A 25,107-nucleotide genomic window follows, 5' to 3' on the forward strand; every position below is an offset into this window, starting at 1 on the left:
GTTGCTATAGTTGTTTTATAGATAGTAGATTTTATTACCAGGTCACGCTTTTTGTCTGTACCACGAACTACTCATGTCACACTCATTCATGAATGAAACTACTTCCTTAATGACAGTAACTTGATCTGTTTTTCTATGTGCTGCAAGAACTTTGAAAGAATGTCGTGTTGCATTTGTAGTGGGCTGGATCTTTAGTATGCAAATTGTATTATAACAACTCTAAACTTGATGAAAGCAAAATAGGACTTCCTTGTCACTTCTTTAATCCCAACATCGGAAAGCAATTGGTCTAAATTCGTCCACATGAGACGTGATCTGCGGGACTATTGCGTGACGCTGCTGTCAATCCAGAATGGGGCGGTGGATGTGAGCCTACGGGACCGCGCACATCCGACACCGGAGGAGAAGTTGATCTGCGGAGCCTTTTATCGTCTCCAGCTTGCTTTGGATTGCTTTTACCTCACTCGAGATTTAAAGGCATTGCCCTGTTTGCAAAGACACCTGTGCAATAATGCCGGACACCAAAAAATTCATCGAGAACCTCTCTGGAGCGGGGAAGTCCATTGGCGTCCTGACAAGCGGCGGAGATGCTCAAGGTAGAGCCTATTTTTCTTTTAACAAACCGATTAGGATGTCAAGGGCGCTTGTTTAGGCTACTCGTCCTGAAAGTGGCAGATTGACTTGTTTACAGCTTTAATCATGAGCTAAACTGAGCCAGTGCAACAGATGTTAAAAGAGAAAGGCGAGGCAGTTCCGGGGTTTTAAACTGACGCTCAAACTCTTCTTCATCACCACTTTTATAGCGATTCCGAAATATGTTCATTATTTAGAAAACGGATTATTTGTACATTTTTTAATATTTTAGAGTTGAATCACATATTATGGATAATGGAATTAAAATAATTAAAGTTGCATCGATGAGCGTCACGGCAGCGCGTAAACTGGGTGCGCTCAAGCGCAACTGGAATTAAATATTTATTCAATTATGCAGCGTTTATTTGACTCTTGCATCGCCATTCAGTGAAGTAATTAATGAAAATGATTCAAATGACTTCAGATCGAACTATATCTGTGCGTCTCTCACTTGGTTTTCTGTGCGTCTTTGTGCGCTTATTTGTGTCACGATGCATGCATCACGGTGAAGAATGCGTGCGCGACGCGTGTCTACGTGATGGCAGGCAAGTAGAGCGAGACTCCGGTGATGCCGTGATCACGTTGAAAAAAACCCGAAGGCATCCCAAGCGCGAGAGTGCGCGCGGGATAGTGTCTGAATGCTCTTTTTAAAAGCGCATCTCCTGTCGGTCATTTATTCTTTTGCGCGTCATATTGAACTCAAGAGAGTGCATGAAGACGCGTATTGCGTTGTGATGCAATGTCTGACTTCCTTCCTACATCTCAGTCAAAATAAACTAGTGCATTTTACTAAGTTGTTTGTTTACTCTTGAATGCTCGTGCGCTCGTCAGTTCTTTTTCATGTCCGCGGGTTGAAGCGACCCCAACACCGTCATAATTAGCCCCTGGAACAGGGGGTAAAAAGTGGCCCTGGACTTTTTGGCACAGAGCCACACCATAAACCCACCTGCTCATTAGAGCTGTTTTTAACACCACTTACTAACCTATAAATATAACACAATATGACCAGCATACTTCTTTACATTATAATTTGCCTTATTATATTTTTACATAGAGGAACAGTTTAATATCACTAAAGTTAACAATGCTCTGCTTTAGAAGACTTGGAATGTCTTGGAATTTTTATGATGATGAAAAATACAGTAAACTGTAATATGTGAAATATATAAAGTTATTTAGAATAGCTGTTTTCTATGCAAATACATAGTAAAAAAATATTTATTTCTGTGATCAAAGCTGAATTGTCAGTATAATTACTCCCTTCAGAAATCATTCTTATATTCAAATATTCTAATATTTGCTCGAGAAACATTTCTGATTATTATCAATGTTGAAATCGGTTATCCTGCTTCATATTTTTGTGAAAAATGTGATACATTACCATTCAGTCTTCAGTCTTCAGTTTTTTTTTTTTTTTGTTTTTTTTAAATCAATACTTTTATTCAACAATAATTTTATTCAATTAAATTGATTTAAGTGACAGTAAAGATATATTTATTACTAATTATTTATGTATAAAAATGCTGTTCTTTAAGTTTGTATTCAACAAATAATACTGAAAGAGTTCAAGTGTCACAGTTTCCACAAAAATATTAAGAAACAAAAACAGTTTCAGTTTAATAATAAGAACCATAACTAACTGAGCACAAATAATAACTGAAAATAATTAAGCAGCAAATCAGCATATTAGAATGATTTCTGAAGGATCATCATGTGACACTGAAGACTGGAGTGATGATGCTGAAAATTCAGCTTTGATCACAGAAAAAAATTAATTTAGCCTAAACATTAAATAATTAAAACCTTTACACGTTAAAATATCTTATTTAGAACTTTCCTGAAACTTGAAAGCGAAAGTCTTCAGATTTACAGTGATCTATGCAGGGGTGTCAAACTCAGTTCCTGGAGGGCCGGAGCCCTGCAGAGTTTAAGCCCGAAACACACTGCACGATTTTCAGCTGTCCCAGAGGAAAGACTGGCATCGTGAAGCAATCGCGGTGATTTCTGATTGGCCACGATTGTTTCACGACGCCAATCTTTCGTCTGGGACAGCTGAAAATCGTGCAGTGTGTTTCAGGCTTTAGATGCAACCCTAATTAAACACACCTGATCCAGCTAATCAAGTCCTTCAGGCTTATTTGAAAACTGCATGGTTTGTGTGTTGGAGCAGGGTTGGAACAAACCTCTGCAGGGCTGCGGCCCTCCAGGAACTGAGTTTGACACCCCTGATCTTGAGTAAGTTTAAGAATCTTTTTTTTTTTTTTACAGTTTTTTGAAACATTTTCTTAGACACGTAAAATTACAGAAGAGATATACAAACATCCACTGTTATCTTATGAATGAATGAATGAATGAATGATGCATTTATATAGCGCCTTATTGCTGTACACCCAAAGCGCTTTACAATCATGTGGGGGGTCTCTCCTCAACCACCACCAGTCTGCTGAAAACGGCTATGTTAATTGTTCTTTGTAGCCTACACCGTGGCAAATAATGTAGGCCAAAATGGCATTAAAATCTGAGAAATTCGAAAAGGCCAGTAGTAGTTTGCAACCCTGAAATTTAATGTCTGTTGCTAAACATTTTTCGAAAACAGTTGGCAAATATTGCTGAATTGTCTCTAATCATGTGTACCACAGTTTGCATTCAAAGGCAGCAGCTCAGCTTCTGTGAAGTGTGAACTGTAAATCCCACCTTCTTCGATTTGATTGGCTAAAACATTTTGACATTGACAGCGCTTGTGAGCCGCTGTGGCTGCGTTGAGCTAGAGTGCGGTAAATTAATTAGAATGTTTGACTATGCATTCAAATGGACTGCACGGGCCATTCGTCTGGGCCGATGGATGGATATAGGCTACCTACATTTAGCCTATTATAATCCATTCTTTATATTTACGCAATGGGCCGGCACACATTGTAGCCTACAGCGGCCCACCGGGAAAACTCCCGGTGCTCCAGATGGCCAGTCCGACACTGCCCTGGAATGCGAATTGTACCAGGGGAATCCTGCCAAAAATGTGTATTTTACCCCCCGGAATGCGATTTTTACCAGGGGACCCGGACCCCCCTCAAAATGAAATTGGGCTGGTTTTGAGTGGGAATTGGGCGGGTTTTGTTCTGAAAACCTGGCAACCCTGGCTCGTGTACTCTTGAATGCTCGAGCTGTATTACACAGCTACTCCTATAGAGTTTCCACTTTTGACCCTTTTGACCTTTTTTTTTTTTTTTTTTTTTTTTTTATGGCTCGGATCATGGCTGTTTCCTAGCAACAGTTTCCATGCAGCAGCCCTCCCATCACTATGGGTTAGGCTGGACATAACCTCAGGGGAACAGATGCTTGATTCAACTTGTCAGGTCACAGCACTGTAGGGAACATACTGAGCAGAGCCTCCACTTTCATGTTTTAATTTCTCAAATTTATTTGCCAATTTACACTGTTTAATGCATTAGAATTTGAGAATCACCAGTCTTTCTCTCTCTTTCTGTATTTCATCATGTAGGTATGAATGCTGCTGTGAGGGCAGTGGTCAGAATGGGAATCTACGTGGGAGCAAAAGTTTATTTCATCCATGAGGTGATTTTTCATTTTCTTAATTCCCAGATCTATATTTTTAGAAACCCATAATAATAAAATAGTGCATTTTATTTACAGGCATCTTTCACAGCACTCAAGGACACCACTGTTAAAATACCAAATACAACAATTTTAATGTCATTTCCTGAAATTTATTCAGGATATTGATATCTGACAAGCAGCATTGTTTCTGTGGATCTCAAAGACCATGCATGAAAGCTTGTGACAGATACAGCTGTGGTTGCCTTGGAAGGAAAATTAATTTAGTTTTTTTCTGATGTTACAATGAGTGGTTCGTTCTCAGGGCTACCAGGGCATGGTGGATGGAGGTGACAACATCAAAGAGGCATCGTGGGAAAGTGTTTCCAGTATGTTACAAGTGGTAAGCATTTTGCTATATTGAAGTATATTAAGCTTAACTAACACACAAAATGAGCAGACATAGAGAAGACACATTGCAGGGTTGTTGCAGAGAGCTGCATGATTCTCAATAGAGGTCATGATTCTCCTGTGGTTCTGAATGAAAAACAGTAGACAAAAAAAAACCTTTTACTAGAGGTTCTGACAAAGTTAATTGCTTCAGACTAATTAAAATATTAATGAATTCAACTTAATAATAAAAAAAACTGTTGAATGATTCAAAGACTGCATTTGTTAGTGAATGAATCTGTTTTTGAACAAATAATTTGAATTAATGATTCAATGACACAACGTTTTTTAACAGGCACTTATCACCACATACTGGTTTTATGATGTTGTGGTACAATTATTACTTAAAGGGATAATTCACCCAAAGATTGCTGCTAATTTACTCGCCCTCAGGCTATCCAAGATGTAGGTGCCTTTTTTTTCGCATAACAGTAGGCTACAGAAGATTTTTAGCTGAAACCGTGGTCCTTGGTGATTTAATAAAATGCAAGTCAGCAGCTGCCTGTGTGTTCACAGCAAAGAACTCACAAAATTAATACCCATGGCTCTTGATGATATATGTTCGTTTTAATGAACTGGTTCAGTTCACTTGTTTATGTAATCATGCAATAAGCAATATAGTATTAACGCACTCAATAATTTTGTGAAAAGCATCAAATTACAAATTTTTTAATTTTATTCATGCTTTCATATTTTGACAAAAATGAAAAACATCAATTATTACATGTGAACTGTATATTATTAATACTACTGTGTGTGTGCAGGGTGGCACTGTGATTGGCAGCGCCCGCTGTAAGGATTTTCGTGCCCATGAGGGCCGTTTGCGTGCTGCTCTGAACCTGGTGCAGCGTGGCATCACTAACTTGTGTGTGATTGGTGGAGATGGCAGTTTGACCGGGGCTAATCTCTTCAGGGAGGAGTGGAGTGGACTCTTGGATGAGCTTGTCCAATCTGGTAGCAGAGTGGGAGGGGCTTATACATGGGACGAGAATTAGTAAATTGTAACTATTGAATTGCATAATATTTTGCCGTATTTCTCCCAGGTCAAATCAGTGAAGAGGCTGCCCTAACTCATTCTGCATTGCATATTGTTGGGATGGTGGGCTCTATAGACAATGATTTCTGCGGGACAGATATGACCATTGGCACTGACTCAGCACTGCACAGGATCATAGAGGTGGTGGACGCCATAATGACCACGGCACAAAGGTACTGTGTATAACAAAAATTACAATATACAGAAAATTCTATTTATTAGAGAGTAAAATCAGCATATTATGGTGAGCATAAAATACATTTTTCAAAAATATAAAAAAATATAAATGATTCCAAACTTTTCACTAGTAGTGTAAATGCTTTTTTGAATATCAGATAGATAGCTTGTCATTTAAAGGTAAATAGATTTTTTTTTTTCATATTGTGTGCTTTTAGCCATCAGAGGACCTTTGTGCTGGAGGTTATGGGAAGACACTGCGGGTAAGACCCTCGACTAGAAACACTCAAAGAGAAACATGCATATACTTAAAGATTAGCATTAAACCGTGTGCGTATGTGTGTGTAGGTATCTAGCATTAGTCAGTGCTCTTGCGTGTGGAGCTGACTGGGTGCTGATTCCAGAAATGCCTCCCAAGGATGGCTGGGAGGAACAGATGTGTCATAAACTATCAGAGGTAACGCACTCACACACATAAACATGCACAAAAAGCCTATAGCTGTTCTCAAACCAACTCAAATCTAGAGGTTATTAACCTAATTACGTTATCCAGATAAGTGACCGTACTGTAGTTGTTTTAAAAACCAGTAACCAGCTATTTACAGCAGTTTCAGTGTAGCATGAACTAACATTACATCAGTGTTTTAACTCTTTGCTTTATCTTGTGCATGGAGCCTTGCAACAGAAGAAGCTGAGGAAATAATTTGCATTTATTGGTTTTATTCAAAGCGACTTACAAATCAGGAGCTTCACACACAATTTGTCATTAATGCCAACAATATTTGTGGGAATTTTAAGTGTAAGCTAGATTCACACACAAGCTAAAGCTGAAAAAGAGCATTATATATTAATTAGAAACAAGATATAATTGAGAATTTTATACATATATAATCATGGCCATGACACCCTTGCAACTCTGTCAGAAAATGCAACCCTTCTCTCAGAAAATGGTTGCAGTTGCAAATGTTTTGGTACTCGCATGTTTTATTTTTAAAATGCATCACTTCACGAGTTCGCACTAACATATAATATGATTGGGGGGGGGGGGGGGGGGGGGGGGTCTCTGGGTTCGGGCTCTATCCTGAGCTCGGAGCCCTCCCTCTGGACAGCACACCAAATATGCTTACTAATTGCTTAATCATATTATATGTTAGTGCGAACTCGTGAAGTGATGCATTTTCTGACAGAATTGCAAGGGTGCCGATATTTTTGGCCATGACTGTATACACACACACACACACACACACACACACACACACACACACACACACATAGATTATCACTTGTTTTCCTGCAACTCTTTGTGCATTGTTTTACTTTGTCTTTTTGTAGCAAAACAAACATTTAATTAAATGATCTAAATGAATTAAATAAATGAGTGTTTAGATTTGATTGGATTTTTTGTTTAATTTATAACTTAAGTTTGATGCTGTCACTAATCAATTTCTTTATTGTTTTTGTGTCAGAAAAAGGCTCCTCTTTTCAACCGAATTCTGTAATCTGGTATTTTCTCTTTAAAGAATAGCTAGACCATACTACTCAAAATTAAATATTAGCTTGTGGTTTGGCTAGCATCAGTGTTCCAAGCTGCCATGCACACAATCACACAACACACTCATGCATACATGCCATTGCACACACACAACTTGTCTCAGTCCTCCAGTGTTTGTCCTGCAGAGCCGTTTGCGAGGTTCTCGTCTTAATATAATCATAGTGGCCGAGGGAGCCACAGACAGACACGGAAACCCCATCAGCTCTAATACGGTGAAGGATGTGAGTATCCCCTCCCTGTTCTCACCTGTGTGTGTGTGTGTGTGTGTGTGTGTGTGTGTGTGTGTGTGTGTGTGTGTGTGTGTGTGTGTGTGTGTGTGCACGCTTTTTTCCCCTTGTAGAATCGTGCTGATAAGAAACGGCTTAATATCATCATAGTAGCTGAAGGTGCAATAGACCAAAAGAACAAGCCCATAACCACAGAACTTATAAAGGACGTGAGTAATGCACAGCTACAGCCCATACAGCACTTTCATGTTAAATGAGCTTATGCTAAATGACTGTTTTTCTTCTCTTCTACTTAACAAATAAAAAATGTGTGTTTTGGATTTGAGATTTGGTAGACATTTTTCTTGTGTGTTCTTTTTGTCTAAATGTGTGAGTTTCCATATTGTACTTCCCTTCATTTACTGGACTGATTGTAGCAGTTGTGATCAGCATGTAATGAACTTTTAATTTACTCACAGTTTCTCTTACAGCAGTTATGTCTGTGGTTATGTTTGCTGAGCTTGCCTTTAATAACCCCTTTAGAAATATTGTTTTTTTTTATGCATGTGTGTTCATAATTTGGGGTTAGGCTTCTATGTTCAGTCCAAAATTAATAATAATTTCATATACTCTACCGTTTTTTTTTTTTTAAGAAATTGATACTTTTATTCCGCAAGGATGCTTTAAATTGATCAAAAGTGACAGTAAAGACATTTGCATAGTTACAGAAAAATGTAATAGTTTTAATAAATGCTGTTCTTTTGAACTATTTATTAATAAAAGAATCCTGGAAAGAAAATAAATGGTTTTCACAACTATTAAGCAGCAAAAACTGTTTTCAACATTGAATGATAATGATAAGAATGTTTTATTGAGCAGCAAATCAGCATAATATTCGAATTTCTGAAGGATGCTGAAAATTCAGCTCTGCATCACAGGAATAAATGACATTTTTAAATATATTAAGACAGAAAACAGTTATTTTAAATTGCAAAAATATTTCACAATATTACTGTTTTTACTGTATTTTTAATCAAAATCAAATAAATGCAGCCTTGGTGAGCATAAGCGGCTTAAAAACCATTACAAAATCTTCCCAAACTTTTGAACGGTAGTGTATATCTGCCATTAAACTTTTAATTTCACGATCTGTTTGAGAAACATCTGTATTTGATTTAAAGTGAAGATTGTGTGTTGACTCTCTACTTCAGCTGGTGGTGCGCTGTTTGGGCTTTGACACGCGGGTCACCATTCTGGGTCACGTCCAGAGAGGAGGAACCCCCTCTGCCTTTGACCGGATTTTGGTATGGTCCTGACTGAATAAATCCCAACTGTAGTACAAAAACTCTTTCACATGGTGTATTGAGTCTCTTTAGATCTGTCTCTTCCCTTTTCCTCCGTAGGCGAGCCGTATGGGAGTGGAAGCCGTGTTGGCCCTGTTAGAAGCTTCTCCTGGTACTCCAGCATGTGTGGTGTCTCTGTGTGGGAACCAGGCTGTCAGGCTTCCTCTGATGGAATGCGTTCAGATGGTGAGAAAGTAACTCCGCTAATGACAGTCTTTTGGGTTTTAAAGTTTATAGTGAAGCTTATTAAGTCTGGGAGCCTGGCCTAGTGGTTAGTTCACATGAGTTCTTGTTTCCTGTCATCTATCCACATCTGTATCAGTAAGAGAGGTTAGAAGACCAACCATAACTTTTTTTTTTTTTAATTTATATATATTTTTTTATTTCAGAGAACTGTCCTAAAGCAATGTTTTCCCATATGCAAATATGTACACATTAAATTTCCATGCATAAAATATATTGTCATGTAAAATAAAAACATAGCAATTGGAACAATTTCATATATCTAGCCCATGCAAATATTTATGTTTATGTATGTACATGTATATCCATACCAAAACCCGCCAGCACGTTGATATTAAGTAAATATAAAAGATATGTGTGTATTTATAAAATTATATTATTTTAATAAAAATACATACATAATTAAAATATATATTGTTGCCATATATAGTTGTGACATATAATACAATATAAAACTCATAATATAGGTATTATTAACATAGGTTCATATTAGTGCAGTCAAACGATTAATCGCGATCCAAGTTTTTTTTCATTATGTGTACTGTGTATATTTGAGTATATATAAATACAAACACACACAGTATATTTAGAAAATATTTACATATTTATATACAAATTTATTATTATTATATATAAATATATTTAAAATATAAACACAGTGTATGTTTCTTAAATATGCAAACATAGATGTGTATTTATACAAACATAATAAATATACCCAGTACACAGACATATATTATGTGAACAAAAACTTTTTTATTTTGGATGCAATTTAATCGTTTGACAGCACTAGTTCATATACAACCTTTACTTTGGGGTTTTTAGTCCTTATATGTTACACACCTATATCTTCATCTACCCAGAGAATATGTGTATGTGAAAATTATCCTATATATTAATAATATATTTAAGAAATTATGTTTATATATTAAATTTATTTATATAGAAAATAAATTATATGAATTGAAATGTATGCATGTAAATATTTTCAAAATATATGCTGTGTGTGTTTATACATAATATATATACTTTACTTACTTACTTACTTTTGTCATTTAGCAGACGCTTTTGTCCAAAGCGACTTACAAATAAGAAAAAGTAACTAAAACTAAAAAGTTACAACTCTATAAATACTATCTACCCACATATTTAAGAAAATAAAGAAATTAAATAAAATTAACACATGCACACTAAGAGGGCTTCACACGACGACTGCCGCGGTATAATAACCTTTATTATACCAAACCAACAAATGATCATTTCAATTCAGCTGGACCCACTTTCCTGTTTATCAACTACAAATGGCCAAGCAAGTGCACACACTGACAAGATACACGATACAGTACGAGACCAAACGCGATTTCAGCAACTCTCATCCTAGTAAACAAAATAAGCGTTTCCTAGCAACGGCAAATGCGCTAAACACTGAGACAAGTAAATACACTTACGAGCTGATTTTAAACTTCCGCTGATAGACTGCTTCTCTTAAAGACCACTTCATTACACTGCCTTCTGCTGGCGCTTGAACCCACTTTCCTGTTTATCAACTACAAATGGCCAAGCAAGTGCACACACTGACAAGATACACGATACAGTACGAGACCAAACGCGATTTCAGCAAATCTATACACAGTACACACACATATATTACGTAACAATGTATGTGTGTGTGTATATATATGTATATATTATTTTGGATGCGATTAATCATTCTACTGCACTAATTTTCATATTTGTTACTTTATTGCTGAATATAGACAGCCTGGTCCACACTGTTTTATATCAACAGGCAATCCTGAAATTGCCTAGTTAATTTTAGTTAGACCTGTTAATTTAGTTCAATTAAAAGGGTGTTAGGTAGGCGCTAGATGCTCTTTTATTGTTTTGTAGTTTATAGCCTGTTTGTTTGTCGTATTGCAGACACAGGAGGTCCAGAAGGCCATGGATGAAAAGCGATTTGAAGAAGCCGTAAAGCTGCGTGGCAGGTAAACCACAAAAATCATCATTTTACAGCGCAGATATCAAAAGCTAAACTGTTCATCGTAGCTTTTGTGCTTTTAACCCAACAGAAAATGTCTGAATGATGTTTGAGATCCTTTTTTGTTTTTCTTTGTAAATTTAGAAGTTTCGAAAACAACCTGAACACTTACAAACTCCTGTCCCATCGCAAAATGGATGCTGAACATCCACATGTAAGTGATAATGACTTTCATCTTATTGTTATTAATAATATCGTGTGTAACATATCTCCTCTGATTCAGCCTATTTCTGTGACGCTCACAACTCAATGTTTATTTTATTTTGCGGGGATGAGGATGGAACACAGGAAGGACATGTATGTACATGGAATAGAATAGAATAGGATAGAATAGAATAGAATAGAAGACAAAAGAATTGAGCATTGAATGCTTTTTCATCCGATTAGTTCCTTTTACTATTTTTTTTCCTTAAGTATTTTATTGATTTGTTCCAAGTACAAAATATAAGATATAGTTTTCTCAAGTATAAAATGTAGTAATATAATATATTAGTTTACTTCAGTGAAAGGTTGAAATGAAAGATCAAAGGGATAAACAATGTAGATTTATTTTCACAGCCTTCTTTGCTCATATTTAACTTTGTGAGTCTAGGAAGAAAGACTAAATCATTTTTGTACATGGTCTTAATTTACTCACAATCACGCAAATGCAGCTTAATCCAGGATTTAGTTCTGTGTTTCTGTTGTGTAGCAGATTAGACTCCAAATCGTTCTCCTTTATAAACATTTGCACATGTCTACTTTGAGGTCATGTGACTCACTTTGATGAATGAGAGGACTCTGTCAGGGGATTGTGCTCTATGTTGTGTGATAATGCTCTCTTCTCTTCTCTAGAGCTCGTTTAATGTGGCTGTGTTGAATGTTGGCGCTCCTGCAGCTGGCATGAATGCAGCCGTGCGTTCGGCCATCAGGGTCGGGATCACCGAAGGCCACACTATGTTTGCTGTAAATGATGGATTTGAGGGCTTCTCTAATGGACAGGTAATGCAACGCAATACCAACTAACAGACCATTGTGTTTAGTTGGTGTTTTGTTAATTATGGCTGGTTTTATGTTGATGATGCTTCATTTATTTTTGGCACTTTTCAAAAACTTTTTATGTAGATACTAATAGATAATCATAAATAATACTAGTTTTATTCTTCTCCCAGACACAGGCTTTTAATTTTAAATCGGGAATATCCTTTATAAAAATATTCTAGAATGTTTCAAAGTATGATAATCCAAAATGAAGAGTGAAATAATTCTGAACTATTTCAAAAGGTTTTTTTACAAAAATTGCATTGTTGTGGCAATATTTCCATCACAACAACAACATTACTTCTAATAAAAGTTTTTTGAAAATCAAGGTAAAATCAGCATAATCAAAACTCACCTGAAAATATTACCTGAGAAGGGAATATATTATTTTTAATGTTGTAATCACTATCATTTGTCGTGCAAAATTTCCAGTCGAGTTCTAATTTAATTTGTCAAGTTATGCAAAAAGTGTTCAAATATAATGTATATTTTGTGAAAAATTAGCCCTAGTAAGACTAAGGATGTTGTCAAATACAATATGATTTAATTCCATTCAATTTTGACAAATAATTTTGCAAAGAATCTGGTGGCAACCCGTCTGTGAAACACTACAAGTCTGCATATGGACATGTGTATGTGAATCAATCCCTTCCCAAATGAGATAAATGATTACAGTAAGCTCATTATTCCATCCCACAATCCCCTGCTGCATTGTGCTTAGTGCCATAATTAACCTAGTGTAGCATTACAGCTCAGATTCAGAGGTAATGCTGCTAATGACAATTCATGTTTTCCATTTAAATGCATGTTTGAGGCATTTTCATGCTTATTTGGACAATTATATTTGATTGTATGTGTGTCCAGACGTTTTGCAAAGTTTCTCTGTTGCTTTGTGTAACAGATGAAGAGATACAGGCAAATTACATCCCATATGTGCTCCTCCTTGGTTTTTTTCCCCTGCTTTCTCTCTCAGATAAAAGAAATCAAGTGGGGTGATGTTGGGGGCTGGACAGGCCAGGGCGGGTCCCTGCTAGGAACAAAAAGGTAAGATTATATTTCTAAGGACCTACTGATAGTTTTCACGTGACGTCACACCCTCATAGGAACGCCCACCTGGCGGGCAAAACGAAGCTTAGCTACACTGACCGTCAGATATTTTTACGCAAATTGCATCAAGTAATAATGTAGTAAAACGTAGATAAGTAGTTTACAGATAAGTAAACTGTGCATCATTAATGTGGTGATTACTGAATTTCATCTTTTAATATTACTGTTTTAAATATATTAAGGCACTTAAGTATTTTTACAACGTTTTGTCGCACTGTTCATGATTGAAATATTGCCGCGGGTGCTTAATATGGCTGGGCAAAACTTGCATCTTGTTCAGAAATGCCTTTGTTTATTCTTTTAAGAGGTGATCTAAATATTTGCGGCTGGGAAACAGATGAAAAATTTACACGCTTGTGCTGCAGGTCTATGCATGTTTTGCCCTCCAAGTCTTCGAGCCGGTCACGTGACTGAAAACTATCAATTGTCAATAAAATTCACTGATATGCATGTATGCAATGAATAGGATTTTTTCTGGTATCCTTTCAGAACTCTCCCAGCAAAACATATTGATAAAATTGCAGAACAGATGAAGATTCACAACATTAACGCTTTACTGGTTATTGGAGGTTTTGAGGTATGTAATGCAACATTTACAGTATATTTATAGCTTTACAGTAATACGTTTTTGTACATATTTTGCCGCATATCAATCAGTAAATAAGATTTTGATTCTTTAACATTGAAGTTTCTACTAAAATAAAGTCGAGTCAACTCCTTTCCCCTGCATTTTTCATTAGGATGCCATTATGTCTGTATTTTGTCTGTAAATTATTTTATCACTGTTTTATCATATATATGAAATAAAATGGCTATTTACAGGTGAAAAACAACAATTTACAGTGTTTCCCATACATTCCCATATATACATTGGTTTCTAAGAAAATAACACAATTAATGAGGCACAATATCACATTGTTTTTTTTATCTTATTTAAAAATTATATAAAAATCTAAACCGTTGTAAAAAATCTTTACAACATACATTACAATAAAAAAATTGGGGTCAGTAAGATTTGTTTTGAAGAAATTGATGTACATTAAATTGATCAAAAGGGAGAGTAAAGATCATGTTTCAAAGATATTCTTTTTAGAATAACATTTATTTTGAAATCTTTAAAACATTTTCTTTATATTTTTGTGGAAATCATGGCAGATTATTTTTTTTTTTAATTATTTGGTTAGTAGAAAGTTAAAACGCTTTATACTAACCATCTAATTCTGAAAGTAATGTACCATGATTTCCACAAAAATATAAAGCAGCACAACTGTTGTCAGCATTGATAATAATAAGAAATGTTTGAGTACACAATCAGCAGAGAGAATGATTTCTGAAGGATCATGTGACACTGAAGACTGAAGTCATGAAGTAGAAAACAGTTATTTTAAATAGTAATAATATTTCACAAATTAAATGACTTTTTTTTTCTGTATTTATCAAATAAATGCAGCTTTGGTGACCATAAGACTAAAACATTTTTTAAAAATCTTACAGACCTCAAACTTTTGAACTGTAGTGTAAAACATCTTAAAGTGCCAGAATACAACAAACACCAAGTAAAATTTCTTTATTAATGCTTACAATATCTTCCTACCTACATCATCATAGTGGGCATGGCTCTCTGCCCCTTCCCCTACATTACCCATAATTCTGCCCAGTGACCCATAAGTCCTTGCTCTGACCGCAGGCATATTTGGGGCTGTTGGAGCTGCAAGCAGCTCGTTCCAAACACACAGAGCTTTGTGTTCCCATGGTGATGGTCCCGGCCACTGTGTCCAACAATATCCCTGGCTCAGACCTGAGTATCGGGGCAGACACGGCCCTCAACGCCATCACGGACGTAAGACGTCACACACTCGTGTCAGAGAGTGTGTGTGTGTGGGGTGGTGGGCATGTGTATCTGTTTGTCAAGAGCACTGTTCTGTCAGAGAGATACGCTGAAAGGTCAGGGCTGATGATTGCCAACCTCTCAGTAAGGAAACACACAGGTTAGAATAAAATACTTGAAGGTTAAACAGCACTTTCTGGGTTGCAGCATAAGAGTCAACCTTAGGTAAATTTGGCTTTTAGATACATTGCAAAGCATAGAAAGTGTTGATAGAAAGATGCATAGAGTGGTGGGAAGAGGTAGAGCTGCATTTTTAGTATAAGCAGAGCCACATTTGGAGGGTGAGAGAGCTATTTAACAGGTAAACTTGTGTTTGGTCGTATTAAGTATGTTTACATGTATAGTTACTATACATAATACTTTATCACTCATAAAATTAAAAAAGGTTCTTTTTTGGCATCTAAAATCCATGGAACCTTTCCATTGCACTAAAGGTAAGTTTGCACATATGGAAACAAGTTCACACTAAGACAAATGGTTCTTTTAAGAACCGTTCACTGAAAGATTATTTCTTTGGGGAACCCAAAATGGGTCTTCTATAACATGGATATATTTTTAATATAGATTTTTAATATATTTAATTACATTTTTAGGCTTGTCTGCCTCAATGGTCTAATAGTACTTGTCAATGTTAAAATGATTGCGATGGGCAATAAAATCAGAGAAGGCAGGATAACACTTCAGTTGTAGCAATGAAAGAATGTAATATGTAAGTAGCTAAAACTTTTATATTTGACAGCTGTTTTCAACTCCGTAAAATCCAGTGATGCAAAATACTTGACAGGCTATCATATATGTGATCTATTTAATTCATAAATGAATTTGCAGAGACAAGAAACATTAACGAAGCCGTACTGGCATGTGTGCATATAACAAAATTATCACATTTTAAACATTACTATTGTCTATCTAAAATGTAACTTTCAAAGTGCATGTAAACATACTCGCTGTGTTTAGTAGGTTGACTCACAGCTCTATAGGTAGAGTTTTGTATTGTAGTATGAAGTAGAGCTGCATTTGGCAGGATGAGATAGCAGTGTGTGTGATAGTGAGGTTGGTGGTCACTGCAGTCTGACTGTATCAGTGTGTCTGGAGACGAACGCATGTGATCACACAGCACAACCTGTCGCCCAGTCTCACACTTGACTCTATAACTGTGATTTGTGTGTTTATATTGCAGGCCTGGTCCAACACAATGTGTTTATCGTCACTATAGCTCAATCACCCTGAGATCCAAATTATAATAACAATCATAATTATTATAGTGCATTTTATGCTTGATTATATTGCATGTCATGTGAAAACATTACCATTTAATTTATAAAATTGTTATATTTATTGTAAAATTATTATAAATTAAATTTATTATTATTACTCTTTCTTTTGAGCTCAGTTCTGCTATTGCCAAAATTCTATATATATAACTCTGAACAATTGAACGTGTTAATTAAAGAGCATTGGGAATTGAGTTCAAAAGTATTTGACAGTAAATTACATCTAACAACTAAAACCATTTGATGGCTAAAATATCCCATTTATGTTGTTGTGGAATAACCTTTTATTTTGTGGGTTTCCGCAGTAATAAATAATTATATGCTTTAGTTCTTAATCACTGATGCTCAGTAACATTTTAATGTCTATGGACAGCATTTGCCAAACTGAGGATTTTTTGCATTAATATTTCAGTTAGAATGCATGCAACATTCTGTCCATAGACATGGTAAGTTGTAAATAACAAATCAAATCAAATGTAAGTGCAACTAACTGCATGCTGTTTTGGGCCAGGCCTGATGTCTTGTGGGTTTCTGTCTGCATGTGTGTGTTTTGATGTGCTGTTTAGGGTCTGGTTGTGCTGCAGTTTGGTTTGGTTATGCAGGTGTGTTCAGTCGGTTTGTGAGGCTTTCTGCTATCTAAATAACTTCCCTCCATCACCATTTAGCCAATCCCATGCCCACTTCATGAGTTTGAGCTTCATCTGGTGGTCAACTATATATGTTGGTCTTGAGCAGACAGAAAACAGTTTTACCCCTCAAAACAATCAGGAAGGACAGCATATTCCGTCCTATTTAGTGTACCCTAGTTAGTAAGTGAGCAGTCGTCCTAATGCATGTGCACTGCTGCAGGCCTTTGAGAGTTTGCTGCAGCTGGTTGATGCCCGCAGCAGGTATGAGGAGTTCTGCGTGCCCATGTGCATGCTGCCCGCCACCATCAGTAATAATGTGTCCGGCACTGACCTCAGCATTGGCGCTGACACCTCCCTCAATGCCATAGTGGAGGTAAGATGCTCCACCATCAGCCAGAATGACAGATGTTACAATAGTGATCAGCACATCAGAGATGGAAAGAGAATTTGTCAGACTGTAGCTTTAAAGGTGCACTAAGTCATTTTTTGTTAAATAAATAGTTCAACCAAAAATGGAAATTTGCTGAAAATTACTCACCCTCAGGCTATCTAAGATCTAGATGAGTTTGTTTGTTTTCCAGAACGGATTTGGAGAAATGTAACATTACATCACGCTCACCAATGGATCCTCTGCAGTGAATGGGTACCGTCAGAATCAGAGTCAGAGTCCAAACATCTGATGACAAGCATCACAAGTAATTCACATGTCCATCAATGTTATCAGCTGTTTGGACTCTCATTCTGACGGCACCCATTCACTGCAGAGCATCCATTGGTGAGCAAGTGATGGAATGCTAAATTTCTCCAAATATGTTCTGATGATGAAACAAACTCTTGGATGGCCTGAGGGTGAGTAAATTTTTAGCAAATTTACATTTTTTGGTGAACTATTCCTTAGAGACTGATACAATATGTATTGATACAAAAAACATATCAGTACCATAAATTCCCTGTTTCAAAGGCATATTTGTCATGCGTAATTTATTCCAAGAGGAAGAGAACAATGATAGGGTTTTACTGTGATAAAGTGAGTAGTGTTCGGCTGGTCGTGATTTGCTTTTAAGTACAATAAAATGATAAATGTCACATTTTAATGTATTTGTCAAATGTAATTTTTATGTTTTTAAAGAATATATATAATTAATAAAAAAACAAATTACAAGTGGTAACTACTTAGTGCACCTTTAAATTTTTACAATCATACCTGGATATGAGAAATGCATACAGAATGTTTTTTATTTTTTTTCTCACATAAATATCTGCCCATGAGATATTAAGCTTTAGATGCAAGTTACATTATCGGAGGTTATATAACATACAAATCATGTTTGTCCACTACAGGTAAGATTGCTATGCTGATCTGAAACGTTTGTATATTTTCCTAAGTTGCATGGCAAACATTTATCATCCTAAAAAAGGAACTGCACCTAAACACTTATTTATGAGTTGAAACCACATGCATGTTCTCTGTTGTTGTGAGCTATATAGTGCCTTGTGCTTGCATGTGATGGCTTGCACACAGGTCCAGAATTAACACTCAGCAAGTGCCAACTGTGAGTAAAAAGTGCAACATTATATAGTGTAAGTTGAATTAATAATAGTTTGAATAATTCCTGAACTCGCATGCATAAAACTTAACTCAAGTACATCTTCCATGACTTTTGTGACAAAAAACTGCTAAATCATAAAATCCACAGTTGAAATGTTACTTAATATATATTAAATATCTAATAAAATGTTATTTATAGGACATTATGAAATATGAATGAAAAAAATAATAATAATAATTTCCATAACATTTGCCAGTTAATTTTGGACCATGCTTTATGCTTGTGCTATACTTCGTAAACACTCAGACATGCAGGATATTACTGGTTATGTGTCAGAACTGCACTGGCTTGTGCATGAGTGTGATCATAACAGATATGTTTCATTCTTTAACTATTAAAATGTGTTTGTTAGACGTGTGATCGTATAAAGCAGTCGGCCAGCGGAACTAAGCGTCGTGTGTTCATCATTGAGACGATGGGAGGTTACTGTGGTTACCTGGCAACGGTGGGCGGCTTGGCGGCCGGAGCGGATGCAGCCTACATCTATGAAGAGCCGTTTGACATCCGAGACCTGCAGGTGAGAGACACCATACTTTACTTATATATATATGCATGTATACCTGCAGTGTAGCTGTGTGGGATGGACAAGGTGAATAAATATAGTTCTGCCCTACTGAATATAGCTCTGTATTTATATATAGCTTCATCTTGTGACCTAGATTGGCAAACACATCACTAACAAAAATGTACCAAAACCATAACTTTTTTTTTTTTTTTTTTTTTTAGGCAACAATACAAAAGGTATTCTGTGAAAAAAGTACATTGGAGTGTAATAAATATGGTTAACATTAATGTGGTGAAAATATCATAATCATAATTTTTTTTTTTTCCATTTCAAATTTCAACGTTTGTATTTCACACACAGGATATGTTTGAAATATCATTAACAGCCTTTTATGCTCATCAAGGCTGCATTTATTTGATCCAAAATACAGTAAAAATGGTAATATTATGAAATAGTATTACCATTTAAAATAGCTGTTATCTATTTTAATATTTTAAAATTAAATTTATTTCTGCGATGCAAAGCTTAATTTTCAGCATCATTATACCAGCATTCAGTGTCACGTGATCTTGCAGAATTTGGTGATCAAGAAATATTTATTAATTAAATACTTTTTTCCTTTTTTTTTATCAATGTTGAAAACAGTTGTGCTGCTTAATATTTTTGTGAAAACCATGATGCATCTTTTTTTTTTAGGATTATTTAAACGATAGAGTTCAAAGTGACGGCACTTATTTGAAACAGAAATCTTTTATAGCATAAAGTCTTTAGTCACTTTTGATCAGTTTAATGTGACCTTGCTGAATAAGAGTTTTTTTCCCCCCAATTTTTTTTTTCAGAAAAAAATTGATATCGTTTAGTAAGTAGTTAGTTAGTATTCCATTATTATACAGTAGCCAAAGTCGAGTCAATGATTCTTAACACATGAGGGTCAAAGGTCAAATCTGCCCTCTTCTGCCAGACACAGGCATTACAATGTACCCTTCTTCACGTCCTCTGTCTGCTCCGTCCCACACGCAGGCAGGAATATTTAGTGTACTATTTAAGGAAAGAGAGCGAGAACGTCAGCATCATGCTGAGTTTTTACGAGTGCTCTATTTTTCAGTCCAACGTTGAACATTTAACTGAGAAGATGAAGACCAGCATCCAGAGAGGTTTAGTGCTCAGGTATGATCTAGCTCTCTTATATACAGCATTAATTCACTGGATTCATTCATGTGTATCATGTAGCTCTGTATGTGTAGAAGCAGTGAGGTGTGTCTGTGTTTTACAGGAATGAGAACTGCAGTGAGAACTACACCACTGACTTCATCTACCAGCTGTACAGTGAAGAGGGCAAAGGAGTCTTTGACTGCAGGAAGAACGTCCTGGGACACATGCAGCAGGTACAAACACACACACATATGCTAACATACTTAAATGCAATTGTGGACGTGATCAGAATATTGTTCATCTGCTGTGTAGGGTGGTGCTCCTTCCCCGTTTGACAGGAACTTTGGCACCAAGATCGCAGCTAAAGCCATGCAGTGGATCTCCAAGAAGCTCAAAGAGTTTTACAGAGAAGGTAAAGAGAAATCACTCCCGTAGAGATGCAGTCTGGGATAGTGTGAAGTCAGAACTGATTTCTGTTACAAGAGCAACAGAAAACATGCATATTAAACACTGCTGCAGGAAATTACATGCTAATAATCTTAGAGCGCATTTTTCCACCAGATACATTTATAAAATTCTGTAACTAAGAATTATATAAATAAACTATATAATATATATAAATTATATAGCTAACTGAGGATTGCCATTTTCATGAGCTATAGATAGATAGATAGATAGATACACTCACTGGCCACTTTATTAGGTACACCTTGCTAGTACCGGGTTGGACCTGCTTTAATTCTTCGTGGCATAGATTCAACTAGGTGTTGGAAACATTCCTCAGACATTTTGGTCCATATTAACATGATAGTATCACGCAGTTGCTGCAGATTTGTCGGCTGCACATCCATGATGCGAGTCTCCCGATCCACCACATCCCAAAGGTATTGGATTGAGATCTGGTGACCGTGGAGGCCATTTGAGTAAAGTGAACTCATTGTCATGTTCAAGAAACCAGTCTGAGATGATTTGAGCTTTGTGACATGGTGCATTATACTGCTGGAAGTAGCCATCAGAAGATGGGTACACTGTAGTCATAAAGGGACGTGGTCAGCAACAATACTCAGGTAGGCTGTGGCGTTTAAACGATGTTCAATTGGTACTTAGGGGCCCAAAGTGTGCCAAGAACATATCCCCCACACCATTACACCACCACCACCAGCCTGAATCGTTGAGACTAGGCAGGATGGATCCATGCATTCATGTTCTTTACGTCAAATTCTGACCCTACCACCTGAATGTCGCAGCAGAAATCGAGACTCATCAGACCAGGCAACGTTTTTCCAATCTTCTATTGTTCAATTTTGGTGAGCCTGTGCGAATTGGGGCCTCCGTTTCCTGTTCTTAGCTGACAGGAGCGGCACCCGGTGTGGTCTTCTGCTGCTGTAGCCCATCTGCTTCAGGGTTCGATGTGTTGTGCATTCAGAGATGGTATTCCGTATACCTTGGTTATAACGAGTGGTTATTTGAGGAAGTCGTGGCCTAATGGTTAGAGAGTCGGACTCGTAATCCAAAGGTTGTGAGTTCGAGTCTCAGGAATTGTAGGTGGGGGGAGTGAATGTCCAGCGCTCTCTCCACCCTCAATACCTCGACTGAGGTGCCCTTAAGCAAGGCACCGAACCCCCAACTGGTCCCCGGGTGCCGCAGCATAAATGTCTGCCCACTGCTTCGGGTGTGTGTTCACGGTGTGTGTGTGTTCACTGCTGTGTGTGTGCACGTTGGATGGGTTAAATGCAGAGCATGAATTCCGAGTATGGGTCACCATACTTGGCCGTATGTCACTTCACTTCACTTTGAGTTACTGTTGCCTTTCTATCATCTCTAACCAGTCTGCCCATTCTCCTCTGACCTCTGGCATCAACAAGGCATTTGCGTCCACATAACTGCCGCTCGCTGGATATTTTCTCTTTTTCGGACCATTCTCTGTAAACCCTAGAGATGGTTGTGTGTGAAAATCCCAGTAGATCAGCAGTTTTTGAAATACTCAGACCAGCCCGTCAGGCATCAACAACCATTCTATGCTCAAAGTCACTTAAATACCCTTTCTTCCCCATTCTGATGCTCGGTTTGCACTTCAGCAAGTCCTCTTCACCACATCTAGATGCCTAAATGCATTGAGTTGCTGCCATGTGATTGGCTGATTAGCAATTTGTGTTACCAAGCAATTGAACAAGTGTACCTAATAAAGTGGCCGGTGAGTGTATATAAATAATAATAAAAATATATTTATATAAAAAAAAAAAAAATTATATATATATATATATATATATATATATATATATATATATATATATATATATATATATATATATATATATATATATAAATACAATTAATAATAGTTTAATAATAAATTAATATTAATAAAATATTTTTATTTTTGTAATGTTTTTTTTATAACAAATATGTACATTAATAAATTAAGAAAATATATTAGTATAAGAAAAAATTGGTCCTCACTGTCACTGTCATTTTATTTTGCTGTTTGTATTTTGCTTTCCTCGGTTGGCTCAGGTGAAGGTAAGTTTATTTGAATCTCTAAATGATATTGTTTGAGTTCACTTAAAGTGCAGTGTTATTATGCTTATATCTTTGGTCAGTTTGCACTGCTTGTAGACTGTGTGCAGTGCAATATTTGTGTGTTTTGTAGGGCGTGTGTTTGCGAACTCTGAGGATTCTGCGTGTTTGTTGGGGATGCGGCGCAGGGCCCTGGTCTTCCAGCCCATCATACAGCTCAAGGATGAGACGGATTTTGTGTAAGGCAACAAACATGCTTCACAAAGCTGATTCTATTATCTTAAAAAGGTTGTAATATTCGTTTCCAAGGCTACTCTTTTTCTTAGAATAGGATTCTATTTTGAAACATCTTTCAAACTTTTTTTTGGTAACACTACACTATACTTAAAGCCTTTATGTATAACACAAGTATTCATAATGTACAATGTAATTCATAATATATTTTTTATAAATAATTGTAACCAAAGTTCAAATGCATTCATTTTTGAAGGTTTGTTTGTCATTTGTTTTAATGCATTATACTTTGTACAGGTGTGACATTGAATAGATTAATATAATGTATTATAACTGTTTATAATTATTCTAAAGATCATGCAATGCATAAGGCGTATTACAATGCATATTTAATGCATTCAGATTATTCTTATAACACATTATACATAACAGCTTTAAGTAAAATGGTACCACTTTTCCTCAGTCAGCCATGAATATTAGTATTGTAATTTTACAGTTGTACTGTACAATAAAATTATATTTTCTTAAACACTAATTAAATATATATTTTATTTTATAGTAAAATATGCAAATTGTAATATTTCTGACTTTGTTTAATATTTGATTTTTTTTTTATTATTATTATTATTCATATTGATGCACAAATCACTAAATTAGCCTAATTCTGTAGCCCTAGAAACGAGCACAGCAAAATTGGAGCATTTTTAAATCACAATCATAATTACTTTAGTCTCTCATTATTATTATAATTGTACTGGTGTAGTTCAGTTCAATCAGGACAGGTCATGTTCCTAAACACTGAAAAGCCATGAACATGTAAAAAGGCTGATAATATGTTAGTTTAATTTTAATAAATGTTCTGGGTGGACTTGAGGAGTTTAGAGTTGTCTATGTCTTCATAATGCACTCTTTTTAACTCCGTAGGGGAAAAAAACTGTTTTTCATTATATATTCTTTAAAAAAAATCACATTATAAACATTTTAAAATGACAAATTCCTTTGACCTGATATTGTTCATTTTTCTTTCCAGTCACAGGATCCCGAAGGAACAGTGGTGGCTCCGACTGCGTCCGCTCATGAAGATTCTGGCCAAGTACAAAACCAGCTACGACGTGTCTGATTCAGGCCAGCTTGAACACATCGTCCGTCTGAGAACTAAAGACGTCTCGGCCATTTAAAAGCAGCAGCAGCCACATGTAAAACCAAGTTGTATCGCAAGTAAAAATGTATTTATTGAAGGCGAAGACCTGTGATTCCACCGTCTTGACCTGAACACATAATCATATACAGTATATGTAAAGCAGTTCACATTAAACTCTAACCATAGACGTACAGCCACGAGATCCTTCGGTATAGTAGCTCACTGTGTTTTAATTGACAATTAACTGATCATCCCTTTTAAATGGGGCCAAGTGGTATATTTTGTGAATATGCAAGATTTCCATATTTATATATATATATATTCTAATAGAGCTTATTGTCATTGAGCATGGAACTATCTGTATGAATGCTCCACTGGTTTATAGTGATGCTATTTAACAACTGCACCTTGTTTTAGTTGAATTGGAGTCTTCCAAGCTGCTATTGATTGTTAGTGCAGGCACCATGTACTAAAGCATACAATGTGTTAGTGTGTGTTTGTCATGACGTGTGTATAAACTAACGATGCTGCATAAACTCCCTTTAGAACATAATCTGTGTATTTTGCTTCATTTATTAACCCTTGTGCTATTTTAAAGTTACTATGAGGTCATTGTAAAAAAAAAAAAGAAAAAGTAATTTTAAACTTGGGAGTACAAGTTTAGTCTCATTTTAACGACCCCTGGCAGATTGTTGAAGTAAACAAGTTTTAAAAAAATGAAACAATTATTTCACAAAGTATATAAAGTTTTTAATTTATGAAAGTTATTTGAGCAAAATGTTATGTAAAACGTATTTCAT

At 36.1% G+C, this 25,107-nt stretch overlaps 1 protein-coding gene across 4 annotated transcripts; it reads left to right on the forward strand.

The window, feature by feature from the left end:
- The first annotated feature begins 349 nt into the window (after positions 1-349).
- Positions 350-24,858, forward strand: LOC306881533 (ATP-dependent 6-phosphofructokinase, platelet type-like). 4 transcript variants are annotated; one of them, XM_079435691.1, is made up of 23 exons: positions 350-596; positions 4,133-4,206; positions 4,511-4,588; positions 5,400-5,589; positions 5,679-5,844; positions 6,067-6,111; positions 6,197-6,305; positions 7,741-7,836; positions 8,818-8,910; positions 9,010-9,135; positions 11,113-11,177; positions 11,315-11,384; positions 12,065-12,211; positions 13,224-13,294; positions 13,847-13,934; positions 15,045-15,197; positions 17,369-17,521; positions 19,111-19,275; positions 20,369-20,430; positions 20,537-20,648; positions 20,728-20,827; positions 23,066-23,171; positions 24,197-24,858. In XM_079435691.1, exons 1-23 carry the CDS (start codon positions 512-514, stop codon positions 24,342-24,344), a joined length of 2,502 nt encoding a protein of 833 aa, XP_079291817.1. In that variant the 5' UTR covers positions 350-511; the 3' UTR covers positions 24,345-24,858. The 4 variants fall into 4 exon arrangements, with proteins under 4 accessions (XP_079291817.1, XP_079291814.1, XP_079291815.1 ...); XM_079435688.1 differs by lacking the exon at positions 17,369-17,521; XM_079435689.1 differs by lacking the exons at positions 17,369-17,521; positions 24,197-24,858 and having other exon boundaries at positions 22,930-23,073.
- Positions 24,859-25,107: the final 249 nt, after the last annotated feature.

The sequence above is a fragment of the Barbus barbus genome (assembly GCF_936440315.1).
Source record: "Barbus barbus genome assembly, chromosome: 15".
Classification (NCBI taxonomy): Eukaryota; Metazoa; Chordata; class Actinopteri; order Cypriniformes; family Cyprinidae; genus Barbus; species Barbus barbus.

Coding starts and splice junctions, on each gene's coding strand:
- LOC306881533 (XM_079435691.1), top strand. CDS start 512: ATGCCGGACACCAAAAAATTCATCGAGAACCTCTCTGGAGCGGGGAAG. Junction 5,590..5,678: donor GGATGAGCTTGTCCAATCTG/GTAGCAGAGTGG, acceptor TATTTCTCCCAG/GTCAAATCAGTGAAGAGGCT. Junction 20,828..23,065: donor CAAAGAGTTTTACAGAGAAG/GTAAAGAGAAAT, acceptor TGTGTTTTGTAG/GGCGTGTGTTTGCGAACTCT.